At 52.6% G+C, this 14,348-nt stretch overlaps 2 protein-coding genes across 3 annotated transcripts; both read right to left on the bottom strand.

Annotated features, from left to right (window-relative positions):
• Nucleotides 1-433: 433 nt before the first annotated feature.
• Nucleotides 434-5,539, bottom strand: Elmo3 (engulfment and cell motility 3). 2 transcript variants are annotated; one of them, XM_029532508.1, is made up of 20 exons: nucleotides 5,318-5,539; nucleotides 5,140-5,180; nucleotides 4,977-5,049; nucleotides 4,735-4,785; nucleotides 4,403-4,572; nucleotides 4,215-4,314; nucleotides 3,976-4,127; nucleotides 3,814-3,892; nucleotides 3,665-3,715; nucleotides 3,461-3,520; nucleotides 3,244-3,375; nucleotides 3,042-3,143; nucleotides 2,837-2,945; nucleotides 2,592-2,728; nucleotides 2,344-2,507; nucleotides 2,145-2,257; nucleotides 1,962-2,066; nucleotides 1,772-1,854; nucleotides 1,601-1,687; nucleotides 434-1,514 (listed from the first exon to the last, which is right to left on the bottom strand). In XM_029532508.1, exons 1-20 carry the CDS (start codon nucleotides 5,393-5,395, stop codon nucleotides 1,302-1,304), a joined length of 2,100 nt encoding a protein of 699 aa, XP_029388368.1. In that variant the 5' UTR covers nucleotides 5,396-5,539; the 3' UTR covers nucleotides 434-1,301. The 2 variants fall into 2 exon arrangements, with proteins under 2 accessions (XP_029388368.1, XP_021076171.1); XM_021220512.2 differs by having other exon boundaries at nucleotides 1,191-1,514; nucleotides 3,461-3,583.
• Nucleotides 5,540-5,762: 223 nt separating this feature from the next.
• Nucleotides 5,763-13,041, bottom strand: E2f4 (E2F transcription factor 4). Its single transcript, XM_021220372.2, has 10 exons — nucleotides 12,846-13,041; nucleotides 12,327-12,436; nucleotides 12,031-12,192; nucleotides 11,686-11,729; nucleotides 10,591-10,652; nucleotides 10,097-10,394; nucleotides 9,282-9,491; nucleotides 6,907-6,954; nucleotides 6,660-6,704; nucleotides 5,763-6,564 (listed from the first exon to the last, which is right to left on the bottom strand). Exons 1-10 carry the CDS (start codon nucleotides 12,978-12,980, stop codon nucleotides 6,449-6,451), a joined length of 1,230 nt encoding a protein of 409 aa, XP_021076031.1. The 5' UTR covers nucleotides 12,981-13,041; the 3' UTR covers nucleotides 5,763-6,448.
• Nucleotides 13,042-14,348: the final 1,307 nt, after the last annotated feature.

Below are 14,348 nucleotides of genomic sequence, written 5' to 3'. Positions count from 1 at the left end.
CAAGTGCTGGGATTAAAGGTGTGCACCACTACTGCCTGGCCCATAGGATCATTTTCATTCAAACCATCCCAGAGAGTATGTATGACTATATAATCCCATCCCAGGGAGTATGTATGACTATATAATCCCATCCCAGGGAGTATGTATGACTATATGACCACATCCACTTTGCAGTGTTGGAGCGGCTGCTATTGAGATGCTCAGAGCAGCAAAACTAGAAACTAGAAGTCGGGGGGTTATTGCCAAAATGGTGGTGGCATGGACAAGCAGGGCACTGAGAAGAATTGACTATTGGGACATTAACTACAACTGGGATCCCTAGTCTCTGTTGCCGGTTTGAACTCAAAAGTGTTCTAAGGCTCTGTGCCCAGGCATGGACATTCTGAAGACTGGGAATACAGAGTTTTTGTTTTATTTTTTATGGAATCAAATGTTTTACTGGCATTTTTTTCCAAAGGAAATGGCATTTAGTCACATTTTAAGGCACAGTATTGATGACTAGCATGCTAAACGTAGTATTTGAGGAGTAATCAATGGTAGATAGCAGTTACACAGGGCAGTGGTAGCTTTCGGCCTACCCTGTGGGGCTACTGCATTGCAATTATTTGTCTTAGGGGCCTGGAGTTTGTGACCTTTGCCTGGACCCACCATGTCTCAGCACTCCTGTCCCTACACTCTAGCTTGTCAGATCACCACCTCACTACGATCAGGGTTAGATCTTAATTCTCTTATATCGATCTGCCCCTTTCTCTCCCTCACACTTCTCACCAAAGGTTTCTGCACCCCACCGAGGACAAGGGCAAGGCCAGGCAGAGTTGAGAAATGAGGGCAAACTTCTGAAAGCATGGCTTCCCAACAGACCCCTGTTGCTGGTGCCTAGGAAGGCGTCCGTTTGGGGCAGTGCATCCTGCCTTGCTGTTTCTGTCAGCTGGCCAACATTCCAGTCACTTCTTGGACTGCTCAGATGACAGACCACCCTCTTCCCCATGTCTAGAACTAGGGAGGTTAAGGACTCTCTTCAAGAAAGGCAGTAGTCCTACCTATTCCCACCTAACACCAGCCTCCCAAAGGCAGCTAGCTGCCCAAGTGTCGGGTCTCACCTGGTACCCTACGTCATGTACTGTGTTTGAAGATGTGTATGTTTATCAACAGGTTTAGCCCACAGGTTCAGAGCTGATTTGACACATACCTATAAGCCAAGCTAACTTTATTTCTGTTAGAGGCTCTGCTAGTCAGATTGTCTGTGATTCTCAACCCGTTTTGTGGCCGCTATAGCAGTATCAACTGTGACCTAACTTCAGTCACGGCTCAGTGATGCTGTAGTCATAGCAGAAGTTAAAGTTGGTAGGGGGTGGGGGTACTGGGGGAGGCTGCTCAGGAATGGGCACGTTCTCCAGTTCTAACAACCGCAACTTGGTCTCCATAGTGAGCAGCTGCTCCAGGTCTAGCCGAGTCTGCTCACTGCCCATGGCACTGCCCAGCAGGGCACTCAGCCCATCTGTCCAGAGGTAGAACTAAGGATGGACAGGACCAACTCTGTGAAGGCCTGGCCATCTGTTCCCCCTGCCCATCTGCCCCACAAGCCGGCCCAGACACTTACATCCCGTTTGGAGGGGGCAATGAAGTTGAGGTATGCTTCCTCCTCCCCGTGGTCATAGCTGATGGAGAAAGCCAGCTCATACAGGTCCTAGGAATGTGGGAGGAAGGACACTAAGCAGGGAAAAGGGGGGCGAGGATAGGTGGGCGGGGCCTCTGACCCTCCTGCAGTCACCTTGTTCTGCTTCCCAGATCCCTTCTCCCGGACATGGGGGCAGTCCTTGCCCATTAGGAGTGCCCTGATGTCTGCCACAGGGACTGTAGAAAAGAGACCTGGCTGATCACTATGGCCCAAGGCTGACCCAAGGTCTGGGGCCTACAGGGAGAGGGAGCAGGTGTAGGAGCCCCAGCCCTGCCCTCCTTACGCTGTTCAGGTAGGCTTTCTAGGGTAGGGGGGTTGGCACCCTCCTCCACATCCCCATACTGCAGTACTTTGTGGTTAGGGGATAAACAGCAAAACCATAGCTTGTCTGCAGAAAAGAGAGGAGTGATGAGAGGGCTCTGGCCCCAGATAACCCCCTCCCCACACCGTCAGCCCATTCAGAGACCCTGGCGTCTCCGGCTGCTGATCTTGCGGAAGAGCATTCCTTCACAGAGTCGGAGCAAACGCTGCTGGCGGATTAAGCCCATGAGCTCTGGCTTCAGCTTCTCTCGCAACTCCCTGGATGATTGAGAGATGTTAACCAGGGCTCCCCACAGTACACTGGGGAAGATGGGGACTGAGACTTGGGGTCCCTACCAACTTACAGTATAGGGGGGGCCAGCGTGCCCTCCTGGTGCAGCCGCTCTGTCTGCCGCAGCCTTAACACTTCCCCATAGGTGAGGGCATTCACTTTGGTTCGAAAGAGCTCCAGGGAGGTGGGCTTCAGAGCTAGAGTACGGGCTAGCTGCTCCCGAACCACTTGCATCACCTAGGACCACCCAAGCTCAGTGGAGGACCTGTGTTCAGAACCCCTTCCCAGAAGACCCCTGGCCTTGCTGTTCCCATTCCCCACCTTGTCAAAATCCTCCTGTGTTGCCCGCATCTCCTTCCAGGTCTTGTTCAGCAGCTGAATAGCCACACAGAAGAGCTCATGGAAACTGTGGTCTTGGCTGAAGAACATGGGCGAGAAGTCCTGGGCTGTCTCGGAGCCTGGGGCAGGGGGGCAGGAGGGGCTCAGGGAGAAAGTATCTACAGCCCCTGGCCCTCTCTGCCCTTCCGTCCCCTGTCCCCAAGTATGCTGGACCCAGCCCGACTCACAAGGCTCCCCGACACGGAGCAGCTCACACAGCAACACCGTCAGCTGGATGCTGCTCCGGGCAAAGGGACATTCATGCTTGTCCTCTCGGCTACTGTTCTCCAACACGAACTACGGCAGTGGGGACACAGAATGGTAACAGGATCTCCATGGAGACCCTGATGAAGCTGAGCTGCTGCCATCCTTCTGCCCCAGCCTGTTACTGACCCGACTGTATGCACTCGGTGCATGTCTGGAGAAGTAGAGCATATTGTCCAGGGCCAGCAGGCCAGGGGGCACACGCTCCAGGTCCTGGGCTGGATTGCTGTTCTACAGATGAGAGGGCAGGCAGCTCAGGAAGGGCCACAGCCCTAGAATAACTCTAGCCTGGATGAAGGCTTGGGTGGGAACTAAGGCAGGGGTAACTCACAGAGAAGCCTAGCTTGCGGAACTCTCGGACACACAGAGACCGGCGGCGGTCAGCACTCAGCCCTGTGCCCAAGGACTCCCCCTCTGGTTCAAAGGCTGCCTGGCGCAGCGCCTGCAGCTGGTCCCGCTGCTCCTGAAGGTAATGGTAAGGGGTGTGACAAGATCATAGATTCAAAGCAAAACTCTAGGTAGCCCTGCAGCCTTTGTCCCCCTCACACCTGGCTGTAGGGATCAAGTGGTGTCCGCATCCGTGGCTCCAGCAGCCCCAGGGTAAGAGCCTGCAGCACATACAAGTGATGAGCCATCTCATCACCCATGGGTGTTGCACTGTGGATGATGTTCTGGAAGACAACCAGGCTTGGGTGAGACTCCCAGGGAAAGGAAGACTGGGGAGAAGGTCTCCCTGGCCTGGTTCATCCTACCTTGTAGATGAACTGGCGAAGATTCTTCTTCCATAGGTGGTCAAGCATTTCCTGCAATGGGTGAGAAAGGGGTTCAGATGGTTTTCTGCTCTAAGCTGGAGCACAGCACACACTAGCTGCTGTTCTTCATTTAGCCACTGTGGACTCGCCTTGCGCTCAGTGGGGCTGGCTCCCTGCAGCAGGGCCGTCAACAGGGCCATAGCCTTGGTTTGCAGCTGGTGGTTCATTCTATGGCAAAAGGAAGGACAGGCTCAGCTCTCCACCTGGAGGCCAGCACTGCTTCCCCGTCACACTGTCCCCTAGAGGCGTACACTTGCAGGTGCACCAGCAGCCTATCCAGTGGCACCTCACTCTTCACCAGCTGGCCCAGGGCAGGGCTGCTTAAGGTCACACTCTCCAGCAGCCTCAGAGCCAGGGGCTGCACGGAGGCATCCATCAGGTTCATGTTCACATAAGCTACCACCTGTAAGGGATCAATGGAGGGTGTCATCGTCATTCATGAGGGCTAGATGCTGGCACTGCCCCATCACCCCTGGACAAGGACACACACCTTCCTGACAAAGGAGATGCTGAGAGTCTCCCAGGACACTACACCGTGTTCCATGAGCTCCAAGAAAGCCCTTAGACCAAGGGCCAGCATTTCCCCTAGGCTACAGAGAACATCTGGGGATGAGTAGGAGCAGAGCAAGATTTCCAAGCCCTACCACGTCCTCCGGTCCACCTGGGCCCCGTGCTCACTCATCCCCACTTTCAATGATGGTGCTAAGTGTCTGAAGCCCATCACGACTGATGACCTCCTGGGCAAAGGTCATGTCTGAGGCCAGCAGGACCAGGTTCCTCAGGACTTCACAGCACCCTTCACGACTGGTATTCTGCAGTCTACCCAGTAGCTGCTGGGCCTTCAGATCCTGCCAGGAGCAGTAGAGGAGAGATGAAGTGGTTAGAGAATGTTACCCCAACAACTGGAGCTGTGATGGTCTGAGTGCCCACTAGGTGGGGCACTAAGGAGCTGGGGCCTCAGGACCAGCTGCAGCGGGGTAGGGAGAGGAGAGGGCTGAAGGGAGCATTACTGGGGCAGTGCTGAGACACAGGATGCTTCCATTCTTGATCTCCAAGCGGTTCTGGAGGGAACAGCAGAAAGGAACGCAGTTAAGGAGGGCTCTGTGAAATAGTCACCCGGCTCATCCACTGCTGGGGTGGGGGGTTGTCAGTAAAAGAGCTCACATTCAGAGCAGGGAGAATGAAACCATGGGATCAAAACCAGGTGGGTTAAAGGGATCCTGAGGAATGTGGGGCTAGGAGGGGGGCTCACATTCTCTGTGATGTATTTCCTGTGCCCATCAGCAAACTGCAGGGCATAGTGCTCCGGATGAGTCAGGCTCCACCTGTGTGGGGGGCAGGAAGCTGCCAGGGACGTCCAGGAGCGTCTCTCCCACCTGCCCCTCCCCCACTTTGCCCAGGCTTGCGGCACTTACGCGTCACACACCTCCTTCAGTACAGTGGCCAGGGGCTTTGCCTGCAAGTGGAGTTGTCACTCAAGGTGCAAGGGTAAGGAGTTGGGGTGAGGGATTTCTGGGAGGGGTGGGCTGGGCTGGCCAGAGGGGAAAGGAACAACCCAGAAACGAGAGGCGGAGTTTGGACAGTCCCGTTGACCTGGTCTAGCTGGATAAGCTGTGGGATGGCGGCCGACATCTGAACAGCAATCTTCACCACATTCCGCGGGGGCGCCATAGTCCAGCCGCCGTGGCCGTTGGCACTAATGTGCCACCTCCCACCGAGGGTGCACCTGGCCTAGGAGGACTTGTGGCCTACACTCACAGCTCAGGTTCCCACTCCCGATCGGGCTCCGAGGCCTTCCCAAAGGAGCCTGTTAGTTCCGGGTTAATCTCAGGGGTAGGAGGGTAAGACCTCGCCTGCCCTGCCCCGCCCCGCCCCGCTGAGGCCTGGCCCCGCCCCACACCTAGGTGCAGCAGGTAGAGGCTGCGACAGCAGGCTTCCTGCACAGCAGCCACACCTCCCATTCCAGTAAGGTGACCCACCCAGTCCCAGCAACAATCCAGCAGTCCCAGGTAGGGGCCCCAAAGAACCAGATCAGAGATAGCCTTAGGCATGTCTTTATTCACTTGAATGCTGTACAAATATTACAATTTCCTTTTGTTGAAAAAAGTATAAAAATAATCTTTATATAGGAATTCATTCGTTACTGTAAATCTTTCTAAATCTCTGCAATGGCTCTAAATGAGGGTAAGTGAATAGTGGAAGTGAAGGGAGATGGGGGTGGGCAGGAGGTGGAGCCATTCTTCAGGTACCAACCCACCCAGACTCCTAGCTAGACACAATTCCTTATTAACCCCCTCCACCATGACTGCCCAGAGATCCCAGGACTCTCGGGGAACATCTGAGACATCCAGGAGCTGCAGGGTGAGCAGGTGGGAAAGAGTGATGGCAGGCACACCACCTTCTCTCTGAACCTCCTTCCTAGTGACTGGTAGGAACAGGGCAGAGGCGCCACTGAGGGGCAGCTGAGCCTGGCTGGGGAAGGCTCCAAGAGAGAAAAGGCAAACATTTGGCTCTGTGTAGAGAGGCTAAGCTCTCTGCCCAGCTATGCTAGCACAGTTACAAGTGCCAGTGCAAGCCAGGAGAGCACAGCCAGAACTGAGCGACCAGAAGAGGCTGAGGAAGCCAAGAGTTGGGCTCTTGGGGTTAGGGTGGGGGTGGGGGGCAGTCCCTAGTTGGCTCCTGGCCCAGACAGTCTGGGTTGCAGCTGCACAGGACATGTTCCTGTCAGAGTTTGAGAACAGGAACATCAAAGAGATCACAGACACCTTCGCTCTCGTCCAGGTTGTAGATGTAATCGTGGTCTCCCGGAGGTGGAGAAAGTCGGAGGAGGGGGGCAAACACTGCAGAAAGCATTAGGCTGAGGTCTTAGGCCAAGACCCCCAGCAGTCACCCAACCCCTTGCTCACAGCTACCCCTCTCTTCCTGGACTACCCACCTTCTGAAGACATCAGTTCTTCCAGCAGCTCGGAGCTCATGCACTCTGGGAATGATACACAATTCATTCAGATTCTGGCTCTCACACCTCCACCCACCAAAGCCCAAGAATGAGACCCCCCCCCCAGGCCCATTAGGAATCTCACCCTTTTTCTGGGATACCCAGCAGATACCCTTAGAAGGGAACCCAGAACTCAAACTATGCTCCTTACGCCCTGCATCCAATCAAAAGGAAGAACACCGCCTACCTCTTGTGGGGTCGAAGATTTCTGACAGCTCTTTGGGGAGATCCAGAACTGAAAGAGAAGAGAGCCAAGCTCACAGGAAGCTCGGCTGAGTTCTACTATACTATAGTTCAGCGTTCTTCAGGTCATAGACCACTAGGCTCCTCAAGTGTTTTACCCGTTGACCTACATTCTTCGGTGCTGAGCCAAGGTCCAGTGCAGGTGACACATCCAGCCATTCTAACTCAGAGGCACTGCAGAACCCCTTTCTGAGCCAGCAGTGCACACCTTCTCTAACAAGATGGATGCCCCTTCTTACAACCACGTCTAATTCCAGCTCCAGGGGGATCCAACGAAAGCTGCCTCCTGAGGTGTACCCATACACAACAGCATTTACACACACACACACACACACACACACACACACACACACACACACACAATGTTTTAAAGTTTCTGTGGGGGTTGGGGGGAACAACCCCAACAAGCATCAGGTACAAATGCTTGTCTGGAACACTGACATCCTAATGCCAATCCCTGGAACCCACATTAGGGGGCAAGAATGCACACGCATCATTTCTCTATTCCCCAGTACTTCCTGTTGTTGCTGGCGACATGTCCTCATTCATGCTTAGCAAGCACTTTACCATTGAGCTGTATTTACACACTGAGAAATACCAATCAGGACTGCATTGCTGAGTCATTCCATTTGTGAGAATAAAGAAAAGGATGGTTTAATGGGTTAACAGGCAATAGACCCTGCACAGTAAGAAACCAACCTACCAGGCAATGTGCCTCCTGGTACAATAGTGGCGTAACTTATGAGGACAACCAACTCCTTTCCTTACTTGTCTTTGAGGCCAGCTCCACAGGAAGTAATTCCTGCCTGCCTGACACTGTAAACCTTGTCAAAAACCATGGCTAGAAAGATTGTCGAGCCTAGGGGACTTACTGCTGCTGCTTTGCTAAATGCACATATTATCAAACTGCCTCCTACATTTTTATGCTTATATGTTGCTTCGAGAAGATGGCAGGAGTCAGTGCAGAAAATCTTAACTGATAAACTGCGGAGATGGGGTTGAACACTCTGCCCAAGGTTCAGGGAGACGGGGTTGAGCACTCTGCCCAAGGTTCAGGGAGACAGGGCTCAGCACTCTGCCCAAGGTTCAGGGAATATTGCTAAAGAGTAAAGAGGGTAAGAATGACTATACAAGTCATAGGATGGGGAAGAGCATTGTGAAAGACCATTTACTGGATATAACATGGTCACTGTACTCATGAACTCACAAGCCTCTATGTTACCTACAGATGATCAAGCCATCCCACTAGCTGGGAAAGAGGGAGCCATTGTCTTTGGATCTGTGCATAGGTGTAGCACTCACTAGAATGAAGAAAACATGAGAATGGAAGAGGAAGTACTAGGAAGGCAAAGGGGGTCATTTTGTGAATGGTCAAAATAGAGAGAGCTGGCTGTGGCACACATCTTTTAATCCCACAATTCAGGAGGCAGAGGCCAGCCTGGTCTACACAGCAAGTTCCAGAACAGCCACAGCTACACAGAGACCCTGTCTCAGATAAAAAACAAAAACAAAAAATCATTGTATAGATATATGAAATGACAGATAAGATAGATAAAATGTTCTAAAGGATGACTATAAACCTAAAATTAAAATGGCATATAGTTTTCTGGTGTGCTGAGGATGTAAAAGGATGAGAAGAGATGCTTTGCAGACTTTGCCTGACCCATGTAAGGTGGGTAGCAGAGGGACCCAGAACTGAGAGGACAGAGTCGTCTTAAGCCTGATGGTGACTAGAGCCAGCTGAGTCCACACAGAGCTTGAAAGGCGAAGTGGAAGCAGGATGGTTAAGTTCAGAGGTGCAGAAGACAGATGCAAGACATAGGAGACTGGGTAACAGATCTAGACTATGTAGAGGCTGAAACCTACTATCAGCTCCCCAGATATAAAATGGTAAGTACCAATAGTTAAGGAAGTGTCAGATGTCAGTGAGGTAGACAAAGGAGGAAAGAGCATCAGCAGAGACTGAGCAAGCACCAGACTGAGACCCTTAGAAACCTGCTGGGCCAGGCACCAACACTGCATTGCGGTGGGTGATCAGGCCTAATTCTAAAGGCATCCATACAAAGGAAGGAAAACAGAAAGGCGAGGTGAATACAAAGAGCAGCAAATCCCAATGAGTGATGCTCCAAGTGGCGGCAGAGGGGAATGGAGTCCCAGGAAGGGGCAAGAGGCACCAGCACTGACCCTGAGGTTAGGCATCCTGGCTGGCTGGCAGAGCAGAGCTTAGCAGGAAAGGACTCCCAACTCCAAGTGTTTGACACAACACTGGGCTGGGGCTAGACTCTCTCTACTGGCCCCCACCTCTCAGTAAGTACTCACCGCCTGTGGGGTCTGCTTTGATGGGCTCAAAGGAGGTAGAAGGGTTGGGTCCAGATGAACTGCTGCTGCTGCTACTGCTGCTGCTGCTGCTGCTGCTGCTATCCAGTAGTGCAGAGGACTGCAGAGGCCGAGTGTCCAGTGCTGTCAGGCTCAGTGGGAGTGAGCTGAGGTCACCACTGTCCTTGTTCTCAGTTCCAGGGCTACCACTCACTGCAACCACACCCCAAACCCAATCACACAGTGTCAGGAGATTGATTCTATAACTGCCATAAGCTAGATCCTATGGCCAGGATAAGCAGTGTGGTAACCAAACCCAAGGAGACGTAGACTAGTTAGCAAGCAGCATCTAGAAAAGGTCATTACAGATAGAACACAAGTCCTAGGGGAGGTAGGGGAGGGGACTCGCGGGGTTGCCAGGGTCATCAGACACTGTCCAATGTGGGATAAACTGCCCTAGTCATGTTGCCTATAGAGTCAAAGCTTCCTTGTTAGAAAGGGCATATTCAGGGCTGGCAAGTTGGCTCAGCGGTTAAGAGCACTGACTGCTCTCCCAGAGGTCCTGAGTTCAAATTCCAGGAACCACATGGTGGCTCACAACCATCTGTAATGGGGTCTGACGCTTTCTTCTGATGTGTCTGAAGTCAGCTACAGTGTACTTATATATAATAATAAGTGAAAAGAGTGATTTAAAGGGGCACATTCTGTGACACCAGGGGAAGCTCAGTGTACAGCACATCACCACATAGCTTCTTGTGGGCTCCAACCCCCCCCCCCCAAGAAAAACCAAACCATCACACCTTACCACAGTGTCTCACCTGCAATCTCAGATGTCTGGCATGCCACCTCTGAGACTTCAGTGCTGCCAAGGACAGGAGTGGGGGTAGTTAGCTGGGGGCTGCTTGGACGAGAGGATTCTTGGGGTTGAGCTAAGGCAGGCTTGGGCAGAGGTGGAGGTGTAGAAACAGCAGGTGGACTCTGGAGTAGATCATCGGGGGGAGGGACGGGCACAGCCACAGGTGGTGAACTCCAGGCCTCCTTGTTCACTAGCAGCACCTCGATAGGCCCACTCATGCTCTTTAAGTGAATCTGGTACTTCTTCTGGCCATTGAGACCCTGGGGACAAACAGAATTGCAAGCGGGCATGGCTCCTGCCTGCCTGGTTCAGAGCCAGACTGCCCTCCTCATCTGCTAATCCACCTAGATAACCCCAAACTCCAGGCCTCCCCTACCTGCCCCACCCACAACTTATCAAGCTTCACAGCCAGTATCCACCCTCAGCTGGCACCGCCTTACAGGGATGAGAACCTACCTCTGGGATGGGCACCTCTAGACTGGTGCCCGATGGCGCCCGGATGGCAAGGAGGGTATCTCCTAGAATGACAAGGAGAATGTGTCAGGGCCCATGAGCTCAATCTGAGTTAGAAAGGAAGTGTTTGTTCCTTTCCTGTCTTGTCTGGAGCAAGAGTAGAAATCAGAGTGTCTCAGAGACTCATCCTAGAGCACTGGGTACAGCAAAAATTCTTCTCTCTGCAAAACCTCATGCTCAGAAAAATCTAGGTGCAAGCACATTTCTTTCTTTCTTCTTTTTGAGGCAGGGTATTTTTATGTAGCCTTGGCTGTCCTGGAACTTGCAATGTAGACCAGGTTAACCTCAAACTCAAAGATCTGCCCTCCTCTGCCTCCCAAGTGCTGGGATTAAATGTACTATTATATTCTGGAATGCGGTCACCAGACAGGTACCACCACCTCACCATTCAAATGATGCTGATCCCTAGGAATAGATGTTCTGACCAAGGTTTTCCAAGATGCAAGATGGAATATAAGATAAAGGAACGAGGGCTGGAGAGATGGCTCAGCAGTTAAGAGCACTGACTGCTCTTCCGAAGGTAATGAGTTCAAATCCCAGCAACCACATGGTGGCTCACAACCATCCGTAATGAGATCTGACTCCCTCTTCTGGGGTGTCTGAAGACAGCTACAGTGTGCTTACATATAATAATAAATAAATAAATCTTAAAAAAAAAAAAAAAGGTAAAGGAACAATTCGTATATGCACAATGGAACTAAGTACAAATTAGAAACAGACACCACCGACCCCTACATACAAGTATAAGATTGTGCACACGAGTATACATGTACAAATTCTCTTCTTTCCTCTGTGCCACTATCTTGCCCAAGAACCGAACCCAGAGAACACTGCTGATAAGGGCAAACCCAGGGACACACTGGGGACTCTTGTACCCTACAGAGTCCCAGTGACTTCCAAACTGACACTTGCAGCCTGGTTGCCCTTTAAGTAGGCATCACGAACTTTTGAGAGCTGGAACTTTCTGGGCATTGGACCATGGGTCCATGGCTTATCTCAGTCCCACCCCCCATCTCCCTCAACCCAGGCTCTGCTCACCAGCAAAGCATCTGCAGATGTCTTCATGAGTCACGTAGGCCAAGGTGTGGGGGTTAAGGAGAACAGCTGATGCCTTTTTTGTGCCAGATGGCAGACCACAGAAGAGACCCAACGTTTCCAGCCTATGCCTGCCACACAGCCCTCAGAGGACATTTCTGCAACCTGGGGTCCAGGTGGGTAAGGATCAGGGGCTAAGGCTGGAAGAGACCAGAGCCTCCTGTCTGAATCTGACCAGGGGTTGCAGGAGCATTCTTTCAAGAGGTACAGGGCCCAGAGCTCCACAGAGCAAAAAACCAGCTGAGCGCCCCTTGCCCACTCCCCGGGGCAGGGACTGGCAGAGGATATCAGCTGTTCTGGACGTCCTCTGTGACATTCCGGATGCTCTGCTGCACCCACACCTTGTGCTGGTCCAGTTCTTGCTCCCGTTGCTGCAGCTCCTCGATCTCTGCCTTGAGCTCAATCAGCTTGTCGGCGATCTCCCGAGTATTGCAACCTGGCCCGACGCCCCTGAACCGCGGGAACGAGAGACTGAGTGGGATCCCTAAGAACTCTGGGTCCCAGACCTCGGCTCTCTCCTATAACCCTCATCCCCACCCCCACACCCCTGACACTTCTGCCCTCCCCAAACAGCCCTAACTCACTTCCACTGGATGCTGTTCTTGGATTTCTTCTCGATCAGACCGATGCCTTCCAGCACGTTGGTGATGTCGTAGATCCGCCGTTTCTGGCGCACAGCAAGAGTGTCGGCTGCCTGGCGGGTAGAACAGAATGGAGAATGGAGCCCCACTCTTAAAAAGTGTGCACCCTGAGACGTTTAGTCTGGAATGGGGCGGGGGGGGGGGAGTCTTATGTCCCAACCCTGGAGTTCCTTCCAATCACTCCGCGAGTGTGTCGGGAAGCGTCTTGGCTTGGCTGTGCTATGATGCTCGTCTCCCTGTCCTAGTCGCCAAGGGCCACGAGGGCCGGCACCTGCAGCCGGGACCCAGACGGAGCTGAGGCTCGATGGCTTCGGTGAATGGAAACGACCTCCCGCCTCTCTCATCAGGGTGAGAAAGCACACGGATGGCGGCCGGAGGACTCAGTGGGGCCACCCCGCTGGCTTCCCGCTCCAGGCCTGGTCCCCCCCATCTCCCCAGTCGCCCCCTCGGCCCGGAGCGCACCAGCTTGAGGTCAAGCACGCCGTCCTTGGCTTCCTGCAAGAGCGACACGAACTTGGTGGTGAGAAGTCCCAGACTCTTCTCGTGCCGGCTTGGAGTCCCCGGGGGCGGTGGCGCCTGTGGCCCGGCCTCCGCCATCGCGCCCGCCCGCCCGCCGCCTCCCCTCAGCCAGGCCAGGCCAGGCCGGCGGCGGCGCCACTTCCGCTTCCGTTCCCAGTCGCCGGGCCACCGGAGCGATCACGGCTGCTTCCGCTTCCGTCTCGCGCCTTCCCAGGGTATCGGGTGCAACTCCCGTCTGCAGATCCGGACGCAAAACGTCGGGGGACTGTCGGCCAATGTACGATTAGCAAAGGAAACGAAAACAACTCCTTAGGGCAGCTAGGAAACCTGGGGAAAAAAATTGTATGGTAGGAAATGGAAGAGGTTAGTGAGCAGTACTGGCGGTTGAGAAGCGAGAACCACCCGAATCTTCCTTACTAAGTTGCTTCCAGACTACTAACTGCCTGAACATTCTATCCAGGATAGGGAAGCCATAAGCCACAAGCTTAACCTATTTGCTTAAAACTGATTGTAAAGGCTTCCCCGCTGTTCAGAGATAAGTCCCGCTGTTCCTGTTACTTCCTGCCAAAACAGCAAGCACTAGCAATAAATAGCTTGCATACTTCTATCTCCTATTTCGTTCCAGCATCATTTTTCTCTGGTCTCCATGCTACATACAGTTCACAGTGGCCTTGGAGTCTTATTTCCAATCACTACCTTAGTCCATGCAAAGGTGTTTGCCTGTGTGTGAATATAAGCAAAGCCTTTCAGGCAGTTTCTGACATATGGGAAGAACTGTGTGTTTGCAAGTCTCATTTATTTTTGCAGTTTTTAAAGGTTTATATTGTTATTCTTGTGTGTGTGTGTGTGTGTTTATGTTTGACCACATGTATGCAGGTGCTCGAGGAGGGTTAGAAGAGGGTGTCAGATCTCTGGGAGCTGGAGTTAACAGGCAATTATTAGCTGCCGTGTAGGTGCTGGGAATTGAACCCCTGTCCTCTTCAAGAGGAACAAGGGCCCCGAGCTTCTGAGCCTTCTTACCAGCTTGCAAGTCCTATTTATTTTTAACAGGGTTATCACTTACGGTTATGTCTTTATGATGGTCAGTCCCTCTAGGACACAAATTGCCTCCCCCAAGTCGATTGGCGATTCACACTTGTGAGAGAGTAAAACAAGGCAGAATTCGGAAGCTCTAGTTATAATGGAGCCTGAAATTGAGGTAGTCTTTCTTCCTGAGGTAGTCATGGTCCGCAAGGATTCTCACTTGGGCCTTCGTACATCACTACTGACTTGGAACTTTAGCTGTCAACCTTCAGCAGCCTACACTTCTGACAGCTAGGAAGTGGGGGTCTATTATGTTGGGGAGACTTGGGTGGTGCTCCATTATCATCTAGTGTCCTCCCTGGCTCCCCATCACTTACTGGGACAATTTAGCCTTTACGATTCTCGACTGCCATCTCTCACTAT

This window comes from Mus pahari, chromosome 20 (assembly GCF_900095145.1).
Source record: "Mus pahari chromosome 20, PAHARI_EIJ_v1.1, whole genome shotgun sequence".
Classification (NCBI taxonomy): domain Eukaryota; kingdom Metazoa; phylum Chordata; class Mammalia; order Rodentia; family Muridae; genus Mus; species Mus pahari.
This window is presented reverse-complemented; position numbering and strand designations above follow the sequence as displayed.